Source organism: Nematostella vectensis, chromosome 7 (genome assembly GCF_932526225.1).
Source record: "Nematostella vectensis chromosome 7, jaNemVect1.1, whole genome shotgun sequence".
Classification (NCBI taxonomy): domain Eukaryota; kingdom Metazoa; phylum Cnidaria; class Anthozoa; order Actiniaria; family Edwardsiidae; genus Nematostella; species Nematostella vectensis.
The window spans coordinates 8,034,865-8,045,440 of NC_064040.1; the positions used below are offsets into that span (position 1 = coordinate 8,034,865).

The window sequence follows — 10,576 nt, forward strand, 5'->3', positions numbered from 1 at the left end:
TCCGTGACTTCTGCGTTTCCCGTTAAGATATGGTTGTTGGCTATTGTTCTTACAAAGGGAAGAAATGGCAGATGGACTGATTCGACACCCTTTGCATGATGGTCTCCCGTGATCCTTTGCGCCCGTCTTAGTGTGTTAAAAAACACAACGTAATATACACAACCAACATGTAACACCTAGAAAAGTCTTATTAATGCAGCTATCATATTGTAGCAGCTCAGTGGTTAAGATATTTCCTATCGCTTCTTAGTCGCAGTTTTAACAAACAAGAAATGCTATTTCATGTGATACTGTCTTTTATCCTTTTTTACATTCTCTTTCCTCCCTCAAGGGCAAACTACAAATCCCTCTAATTTAGTTATCAATGGCTTTTGGTGACTTGACACCATCGTTTTTAGTGCTTGTCTTTTGCTGATTTAATTAAATGCATTTAATCTTTTTTAAGCCTACAATTTCTTATCGTTTTTTATTTTTTCATTTTTCCATACTATACATTTTTCACACATTTTTAAATTACATCACATTTAAATCACATTTTTAAATTTAAAAATTACATTCAATAGATTAGCGCTCTGAGTCTGAGGGGAATAAACAGCGAAATAAAAACTGTGTGTTGAGATGGAGAGGGCAACATGCGCGAAGGCGTGGCGAGGGTGTAATATAAGACATTTCTCAACGAAAACATCTTAAATTCGAAAAAAATATACAAAGTACGACTAAAAAATAAGACTTACAGACGGCAAACAAAGAGAGCCGGAAATTGGTAAGATAGACAGAGAGGTGAATTCTGTGATTGCATTTACGATTTACACAAATAGTCTAAATAAAATATGCGCCTCGACTTAATTGAGCAATCAGTGGTGTCATTTAAGCAGACGGTTCTTGAAATGGGTTGACATAATTTCGATGGATAACATATGTCTCCAGTCTGACCCGACTTAATGAGGTGAAACAGAGTGTTGAAAAAAACAGCAGATTGTTAAAACATTCGCCCTAGCAAGTGTTTGAGTCCATTCAGGGAGTATAAACAATACCTTTCTACACTTCTCATAGTATAATCTATTAAAATTTCTGGTCTTATATACCTTTGTAAATCAACCGAATAATGAAATAAGGGTATCCAATTGGTTGTGTAGAATTATTCTCATAGATAGTTTTGTTTGATTGACGCATGTAATCTCACCAAGGGATGACGTCAGTGAGAGGATTGAGTGTAGGTTGGCTAAAGGGCTAAGGCATACATCAATTTGAGGATTTATTCCATATATATTGTAGACGCATGAGAGGTGTAAACCAGGTGATGGAGGTTTTCATGATGTAGACGAAGAAGTAACACAGTCACAAAAACACGGTATGAAACAAATTTCAGCTCTTAACACTCGTGCATTTTTCACATTCTCTAGCTGTTGCCTGTTGGAATAAGTATTCTTTTGTTGGTCGAAAAAAGAGCATGGTTTCTAACCCAGGCATTTGCCCCGCGGGTATAACACACTTTAATAAATGTTTTCTTTCTATGTTTCATAGCAATCAAATTTGGCTTTTGGGTCGGAGATATACCGAGTGTCAATTTTGCTCAAGCAGTTATAACAAAAATATTATTGTATGCACTCTTCAATCTTTGACATTTCTTCTGTTCTGTGATAATGCTAGCTTACGCAGTTCACAGGAAGGTTCGTATTAAGGTTAACCTAATGCATTTGCAGAGGATTGAATTAATCAAGTTCATTAATTGTTGCAAACTAAATAAGTCAGGGAATACAATATTCGGGGATATTCTAGCACTTTATACTTTTTTTATTGTTTACGATCTTTGTCGGTGTTTTCCTCTTTCCTTTTCCTGTCCTCCTCTATTATTGTTTCGATTGTGGATATATATATCTTCTCACTTTAGAAGATAACGCTTATTCCATTAAACTTCTGGTTATAAGGGGATTATCTAGGTGCTAAAATTGTTTAGTGTCGTCTTTCAGGCTTTCAGGCCTGGATCACGGCACGATATTGTATTTTCGCGTTTCAAAATCATATTATCTTATTGAGCAAGGACATCATAACCCCCGATGGTTATATTTATTGATCTTGTTTTGCTTGATTTATATTGAAATGGTTTATTTTCTTAAAAGTTTACACATTTTATTCACTAGTAGAGTAGCTGTAGATTTTGCACGATTGTTTGCCATCTAGTGAGTGTGTTGGTTCGTGACCTCCAGTTCCTGAATGAGAATTTGAACAAGATTAACTCGGAACCATTTAAACTTTGAAGAGCTAAATCAATTATAAAAAGAGACCAGCCAATGAATACGAATGCACTTTTAGAGCTCCCTGGACATTACAGTAATTGTTTCTCAATAAAATCTTTCTATCCGATAGAGACATACGTAGAATTTATCGCCAGTTTTTTGTTGCGCGCTATTGATTTGCTGTTCATTAGTCAGCAAAAGTCTATCTGGTCCAATACGTATTAAGCGAGAATTATCAAAGACATATGCCGTCTTGCTTTATCCTCGGCAGAGTAACTTATCAAACAACCACTGGCGCTGAGCTATCAACCAGATCACTTGCAAAGTTGATTTGGGACTTGTGCACAGTATTGCACCGCTGAGGTACCTTTTTCATCTATGATATTTTTTTCATATCTTAGATGTTATCGTCAAAATGTTATTGACGGCGTGCCTCTTTAGGATAGGTATTTCTAGTCAAGCTTTCATAGAAGCATTTTATTCATATAGTTAATCTGCACAAGAGAGAGAGAGAGAGAGAGAGAGAGAGAGAGAGAGAGAGAGAGAGAGAGAGAGAGAGAGAGAGAGAGAGAGAGAGAGAGAGAGAGAGAGAGAGAGATTTGCAACATTGTGCCTAATTCTTCAGTGATTACAAGCGACGGCACAGTGTAACATGGTGCAACCCCTGCTTTTTGCGTTTGCGCAGAGTGACGATACTGGTTTCCGAACTAAAGCTGCACTAATTTACCGCTTATCAACAAACATGTTTAAGACTGCAACGATGACCACTTTCTTGACAGAGGTCAACTATCTTCAAAGATTGGCTTTCACGGGGACTCAAGTACGGAGCATTGCATGTGCCATTCTTATATTTTGGTAGTTTTTTGCGTTGTTTTTTTTTTTTAGTTGTTTTTTTTTTTAGTGCGATTCGCATTGCCGCTAAGGTTGCGACTAAGGTAGTGTCTTAGATTGCTTACTTAGGCTGCAACTTTAGTTACAACTTAGGTTGCGACTTCTGTTGCGGGTTATGTCAAATCGATCACAGGCGCAAAGATATCGAGCAGGTGTATCATTTTTCATTAGCGTTTCACTGAAAATAAACCTACATTAATCGTGCTACACATGTCGTGCTCGACATGTCGCCTAGTTTAGCCAGGCCTTTACTTATATGTTTTTTTATGTTGATGCTTGGGTTAGAAAGCTTAAAACCGTTTTGTCTATTGCAGTCAACATGAACATCACCAATCAAACCAACAGCTCGACTCTACCCTCCCACATCCATCCCAGCTACCCCCGCGAGCTCAGGCTTTTCATGCGATCCGTGGAGGGATTGACGACTATTGTGGGTATCCTGTGTAATGTTCTGGTGTGCGTAGTGATCCTGGGGCGCGCGCGCAAATCCGCCATCTCACATTATCTGCTGAGCCTCGCCACCGCTGACCTAGGTATCCTCATCTTTATCGTCCCTGTGTTCATTGTCCGCATGGAAGCCGTCACGTGGCCATTCGGGGAGTTCGGCTGCGTGTTTATGCTACCACTCGCCGAGATGTTCTACCCAGCGTCCATTTGGACAATAACCTTCATCGCTGTGTCGAGATACATCAGCATTGTTAGAAGATCCCATCTCCGCCCCCGCGTGCGAGGCACCAAGTCCTTGAAAGTCACCAAGGCTACCCTCGCGGGTATCTGGCTGGCGGCGTTCCTGTCAGGAAGTCTCCCGATGTTCTTCATGTTCAGGCTGATTAAAGTGCGCTTCAAATGGTTTTGCTCACCGCAGTGGCCGGCGCGTAACACTATAGCTTACGTACGAGCGTACCATCTAATCACCTCGCTTATCCACTACTTTATTCCGCTTGTTATCATTCTGGCGACTTACTGCACCATTCGCAACACCCTCGAGAGTAGCATCGACTTCCATAAGAAGATGCACCAAGGCAGAAAGAATGAAGACTCCAACACCATCGCCCTCAACATCAAATCCAAGCGGATCTTGACTCCCTTAGTGCTGGCCTTTGCAATTCTCATGCTCCCAGTCACCTTAGCAAGACTCCTACAACTATTCAATGTAGCCATCCATTACTACTTGCTTTCGGACATTTTCCTGCTTTGCTTGGCCACCAATAGTGCGATAGATCCGTTCATTTACTACATGGTGAATTCGGAGTTCCGCACGGACCTGATAAATATGTTCAAAGCTAGACCACGTCTGCCTTCGCGTGCCAGCAATATCTCCCTCACTGTAACGTCCCTGCCGAGATCCGGGCGAACTCTGAGTGTGTGCCGGAACACGAGCGACGGGAATGTGCGCAATGAGCCGAGAGACTTGCAAGAGATTGATTTTGCAGTGTTCCCTTACACGCGCACTAACAGTGATGCAGGACTTACCTTTCAGGCAAGAGGAAGGGGGGAGGTGGATCTGTGCGGGATAATACAAAGGGAGGGGAGGGATACTAATTGCAATTGGGACATCCAAAGCGATAGTAGTTCTGGCATCAAAGATCCAACAGAGGGATGCTCTGTTATTTGTGAAAATCGTAACGCCATTGAGTGAAGTGATAGGGCTGTTTCCAATGCAAAGACACGCAAAGAATGTATATACCGTAAAAAAAAATCCGATTGCAACGCTAATGCATCTTATGGAATTATCATATACATACGAACGAAATATCATCAATAAAATCAAGCAGTTAAAAAAAACTTTTTTTTGCATTTCTTTATGGGCCAACATGGAGAGGTGTGTATTAATCAAATCAACAACGAAAATAAAAATGAAAGTACATAAAGACTGCTGATACAGTTTCCAAGGGTTCCCCATAGTGCCACACAGGTAACTGCTGATACAGTTTCCAAGAGTTCCCCATAGTGCCACACAGGTAACTGCTGATATAGTTTCCTAGAATTCCACAGTGCCACACAGGTAACTGCTGATACAGTTTCCAAGAGTTCCCCATAGTGCCACACAGGTAACTGCTGATATAGTTTCCTAGAATTCCACATAGTGCCACACAGGTAACTGCTGATATAGTTTCCTAGAATTCCACATAGTGCCACACAGGTAACGGCTGATACAGTTTCCAAGAGTTCCCCATAGTGCCACATGGGTAACTGCTGATACAGTTTCCTAGAATTCCACATACAGCCACACAGGTAACTGCTGATACAGTTTCCTAGAATTCCACATACAGCCACACAAATAACTTCTGATACAGTTTCCAAGAGTTCCCCATAGTGGCACACAGGTAACTGCTGCTACAGTTTCCTAGAATTCAACATACAGCCACACGAGTAACTGCTGATACAGTTTCCAAGAGTATTATTTCATAAATAAAGTTTCTGAGAGTTCACCATAGTAACACACAGGTAAGTGATGATATTGTACAGTAGTTTCCAAGATTTTATTACAGATAACTGCTGACATAGTATCACAGAGTTTACAGTAGTGTCACCAAGACTTTTCCACAGATAACTACTGTTACCTTTTTCAAGAATTCACATAGTATAATACAGTTAAAGCAACCGCTGGTACGGCTTTCGAGAGTTCATTGATTTTATCAATCCTTCTTTGCAACCTTAAGGAAGCCAGCAGTGCTAGAGAAGTACTTTGCATTCGCATCTGCCACCTTCTTCTCTGCGGCTTGTGGGTTGACAATCTCTAGACCTTGCAAGGGAGTGAAGGCAACACTAGATGCTGTCCCTGAGACTGTACTACGAGCACTGCGAACCGTGGACTGACCTCCATACCCTTGAGACTGCTGAAGACTCCGCTATAAAAAGAAGCAACAACAAATAAGTTTAGTTACAGTTAATTTCACAAAACTTTTCCACGGGGGGTTAAGAACTTCGTTGGGTAGTTGGGAACCTAGTTCGCAACCTAAGTTCCCAACTTCGATTTTAAGGTTGGGCTCTTCAAAATGAGTTAGAAAAATATAGATTTTAGATCGATGATGTAATGGAAATTAGACTATTACACTGTAAAGTTTGTTATATTTGAATTTTATCTGAGCTCTGATAAGAAAATGAGAAGGGTTCCCACGGCGAGAGCTAAAAATAACCTTCACATACACAAGCACGGCTTCCAAACAATCAAAGTGACATTTTCACATAAAAAGCGGTGACTAGAAATAGAAAATGTTAATTAATTATTAAGTATAGCCCGCAAACATGCATTGGCATTTTTAGCCCTTGCTTCATAAAAGGATTTCTCTCCATTTTGAAGGGCCCAACCTTAAAATTGAAGTTGGGAAATTAGGTAGAGAACTTGGGTTCTTGACAACACTAGTTCCCAACTTCCCATCAAGTTCCCAGCCCCCCGCGGATAAGTTTTGTGAAATTAACTGTATCAGTTTACCTTTTAGAAGATATATACAGAGCAACATAATATTTGACAAAACTATCTCAGCCTAAGGACCATGCATAATAGTTTTGCTTTTAGTGAATTCTTCCCTGTCAAGATATTCTGAAATTGAGTGGTCAAGAAAGTTTTTGAAACTTTTTATATTATTTAAAATAAGGGGAAAAATAGGTAGCATGGGGATGTGTCAACATTGATATCTGCACCACTCTACCAGCATACAATACAGAAAAGCCCTTTGAGTGGCTGTTATATGTTCTAATATTTTCAAGAAGTATTTGTGATTACGGTGCAATACCTGCAAACGTTTGGAGATGGAGACTTGTGTCTTCTTGTCAACCGCAGGTGTCCGCACCCTACCAGTATTCTCCTTCCTGCCGAGAGTTCCCACGGAGAAACCCAAGTCAGTCTGATACACATCCTCCCCAATCTTGCCAAACTCAACCTTGTTGGCTTGTCTCCTCATCTCTGTCACTGCAAACTTCTCCTTCATCTTTCTCACTCTACGGCCACCTCTTTTTTTCCTTGGGGCGTCATCTGGTCTCGGCAATGCCTTGGCTTCCTTGACAGGTGGAGGCTCAACCATCTTTTCAAATTTCTTGTCAATCTCCTCTTGCAGACGTTTCCCTATTGTACCTTCAGTACTCTCGTGGAAGCTGTCGACTCGGGCAGCAAGAGTGCATTTTGCAGCAACAATACGAGCAGCTTTCTTTCTCATGTCCTGAGGCATGTTCTGCAAAAAAAAAAATGTCATGTAAGAGCTTATTCATTTCTGGTTACATTTGAGCAAACCTATGAGTAAAAAGAATGAAAACAGAAATCTCCCCATTTCAAGTTCGACAAAATCAGTCAAACTCAGTATGTACATCCGATAGTGAGCCTCAAAGCATCAAACAATGCACAGTAGTCACCAATCTGCTGCTGCTAAAAAAATACAGATACACACATGTGGAGGGGCCCTATGTGCCACCGGTCACAAGCAAGACAGGGGCAGGCACCCCAGGAGGGGGCCTAGCACATCACTTAAACTGTTTGGGCAGAATGTATGCTGTGCTTACGGATTTTTACATGCTAAAGTTGATTAAGAGATAATTTTTGGTTTTTGGATTCATAAAGTGAGAAATGACTTTTCTAGGACTTACTCTACGTAGGTCCCTTTTACCCATTAATGGACCATCCCCAATTTTTTTTTTTTTTTTGCTGCTGCCATTCACTCATAGAGCAGACATTAGCATGTATATGCTTAAAATGTGATGTTTGGTTTACATCCATGATGTTTTGGGTAGTTGTGGATGAATCATCTATTGTTTTGGTGGAAAGGTTTACCCAAAGACTTGGTTTTGAAGTTTTCTAATTCCTGTTTTTTTTTTTGTGGGAGGTGGCACACATTTTCATAATATATATAATACTGTATAGAACTCTTACCTGTACAATTGGACTGAAGTAAATAAACCCAGTATGTGGAAGTATAGCAGCACTCGAGAAGCCAGACAGAGTTTTCTTCTGTGCTCCAAGGATCATAACATTACACGCAGGCATCTTCCCAAGGTTGGTCAGTCCACCAGCCGCACCCATAAGCTTTGCCGCAGTTGATGCCCCAACAATAATTGATATATTAGGAGCAATGAAAGCCATCCTAGACTCTACATACTCAAAAATTTTCAACTTAGCATCTAGTAAATGTGTCACCATTTGACAAGCCTCAAACACTCGTTCAATTTCTTCATCATCTAGTTTCTCTCCTTGCGTTGTTGAGGCAGTCACACTGATAACCATCTTGGTTGCCGGTGGTAAGATATCTGTGAGGTCAACTTTTGTCACTTCAAGCTCATTCCCCAGTAATTCAACCGTTCGTATGTAATCCAATGCATGTGGAACAAGCGATTCAAGCTCAGGAAAGCGTTTAGAGTACAAATCACGCAGATATTTATGAATTATCCCTATCTCATTATCGACCTCTGCCGTAAGGTTATTGGCCTCAACTATCAGTTGATACTCGGGATCCGCTTCCGCCGGACCAAACACTTGATTCCGTGGTTTTTCACTGAATTCTGTAATTCTTGCTAGAACACTGGTCAGCTCTTGACTGTCTCTGAGTTTGGCGACGTGTTGAACAGATTTGGAGATGTCCCCAATATCTGTAGTCTCCATCGCTTCTTCGATATCATTTTCGTTGTCCCTGTAGTCTAGATCTATACCTTCTTCTCCTGCTTCTTCGAGATCTGCCAACAATTCGTCCGCCAGAGACATTTTTCACGGTTCTTTAGAAGAACACTGAAAACAGGCGGCTTTTTACAGAATAACTCGCTGCGACGCGGAAAGGAAATAAACACACTAAAGAAGGGAATGTTAATTCTACTTCTAGCTCTGAGAACTAAGCTTTTAAAGCTTGAATACCTTTTTCTACGACAACAAATAAAATAAAGGTGAAAATTGTACGTCGTCGCCACGTTCAGTATTCGTGACGGTAGCACTCTCAGCATGATCTACGCATGCCCAGTAACAGTTTGTGCGCCCGCGGTACGGCAAGTTAAACGACCTCGAACGTTGCCGCTCGTCGCTCGTTGAACATTTGTGTTGCTGCGTTCCAATACGGAAAATCTGCAACCATCTTGCGAGCAGAATGACATCCTTGTAAGTTTTTAACTGATATGCATGGATCACATCTATTACGATCATTCTATGTCATTATTTTTCGTGAATCCATTGAGTTTTTAAAAGTTTCTTCCAAACCTATCCGCCGTCGATTGTCTTTCTTCTGGATGGGGCGCTTGAAAGCAAGACAAGAATGATATTTTGCCATTCAAAATAAAAAAAATAAGCGTGTGTACAGTCGTTGTGTCTGCATTTGGTATCTAGCTATATGTTACTCTATTTTATTAGGCGAATGTATACATTTATTCCCGTCTGTCATTCAGCGTCTATACCATGCAAATGTTGACGAATCTATCTCACTTCTTTACAGACTTACAAAACCCAAGTCAGAAATGACTCCAGAAGAGCTCGCACAAAGGGAACAGGAAGAGTTTAACACAGGACCTCTCTCTGTGTTGACCCAATCTGTGAAAAACAACACACAAGTTCTCATCAACTGTAGAAACAACCGAAAATTGCTGGCTAGAGTGAAAGCCTTTGACAGGCACTGTAACATGGTTCTGGAAAATGTTAAGGAAATGTGGACTGAAACTCCCAAATCTGGCAAAGGAAAGAAGAAAGCTAAGCCAGTCAACAAGGACAGATATATTGCTAAAATGTTTCTTCGAGGGGACTCTGTGATTTTAGTACTAAGAAATCCTCTAGCGACGGCGAAGTGAGACTTATGTACTTCACCTTTATACTATAGTATACTCTAATGAGTGTACTCATCTGGGCCAGGAGTGACTGTATTATAGTGCATTTACCATCTTTTTTTAATCAAGAGCATTCATTTAGCTATTACTTGATAACAACTCAACTTTTATTTTCTGTTAAAGGACAGTTGATTATCAATGTATTTTGAGCAAAGACTGACGAAATGGTTGCCAGTTGGAATTAGTACTTCATGTGTTGTGCTAATTGTATGTTTTTTCAACTCATCCTAGCATGCTATTGATGTAGTATAACTGTCATAAAAACAGCTCCACTGCCATACTTGTAGAAATATATCTTTTTTAGCTTCGAAAACTAAAGCTTTCAATCTCAACCATTTTATCCCTTTGGATTATCTCTAATCAGATAATAAGAACATATTTCCTTGCTTTTAGCTACTGTTTGAAGTGCTATACACCTATTTCAAATAAGTGTTTCATGGGTAACATATAAATGGCTGATCTCTAAAAGCCATGAAAGACCCAAAAAGCACTGTGGGTTATGAATAGATTCTCCTATTGCGACCTTATTTGGATAAGATGACACACCTGGTGTATAAAATATTTAGCCACCTTCAACTGCTCAACCAGGCAGAAGATGATGGACACTGGTAGTGCTTTGAGTAACTGTGATTGTGATTGAAGAAAAAGATTTTGCCTCC

General features: G+C 40.3%; 3 protein-coding genes across 4 annotated transcripts; 2 read left to right on the top strand and 1 right to left on the bottom strand.

Moving 5' to 3' along the window:
* The first annotated feature begins 1,086 nt into the window (after positions 1-1,086).
* On the top strand, positions 1,087-4,913 carry LOC116612146 (substance-K receptor). Of its 2 annotated transcripts, none has more exons than XM_048730113.1 (2): positions 1,087-1,351; positions 3,443-4,913. In XM_048730113.1, exon 2 carries the CDS (start codon positions 3,448-3,450, stop codon positions 4,765-4,767), a length of 1,320 nt encoding a protein of 439 aa, XP_048586070.1. In that variant the 5' UTR covers positions 1,087-1,351; positions 3,443-3,447; the 3' UTR covers positions 4,768-4,913. The 2 variants fall into 2 exon arrangements, with proteins under 2 accessions (XP_048586070.1, XP_032228664.2); XM_032372773.2 differs by lacking the exon at positions 1,087-1,351 and adding an exon at positions 2,806-3,057.
* Positions 4,914-5,592: 679 nt separating this feature from the next.
* Positions 5,593-9,016, bottom strand: LOC5504455 (U4/U6 small nuclear ribonucleoprotein Prp31). Its single transcript, XM_001625296.3, has 3 exons — positions 7,993-9,016; positions 6,866-7,300; positions 5,593-5,980 (listed from the first exon to the last, which is right to left on the bottom strand). The coding sequence occupies exons 1-3, from the start codon at positions 8,815-8,817 to the stop codon at positions 5,768-5,770; spliced, it is 1,473 nt and encodes a 490-aa protein (XP_001625346.2). The 5' UTR covers positions 8,818-9,016; the 3' UTR covers positions 5,593-5,767.
* Positions 9,017-9,052: 36 nt separating this feature from the next.
* Positions 9,053-10,195, top strand: LOC5504454 (small nuclear ribonucleoprotein Sm D2). The gene is made up of 2 exons (XM_001625313.3): positions 9,053-9,201; positions 9,533-10,195. Exons 1-2 carry the CDS (start codon positions 9,191-9,193, stop codon positions 9,879-9,881), a joined length of 360 nt encoding a protein of 119 aa, XP_001625363.1. The 5' UTR covers positions 9,053-9,190; the 3' UTR covers positions 9,882-10,195.
* The last annotated feature ends 381 nt before the right edge of the window (positions 10,196-10,576 follow it).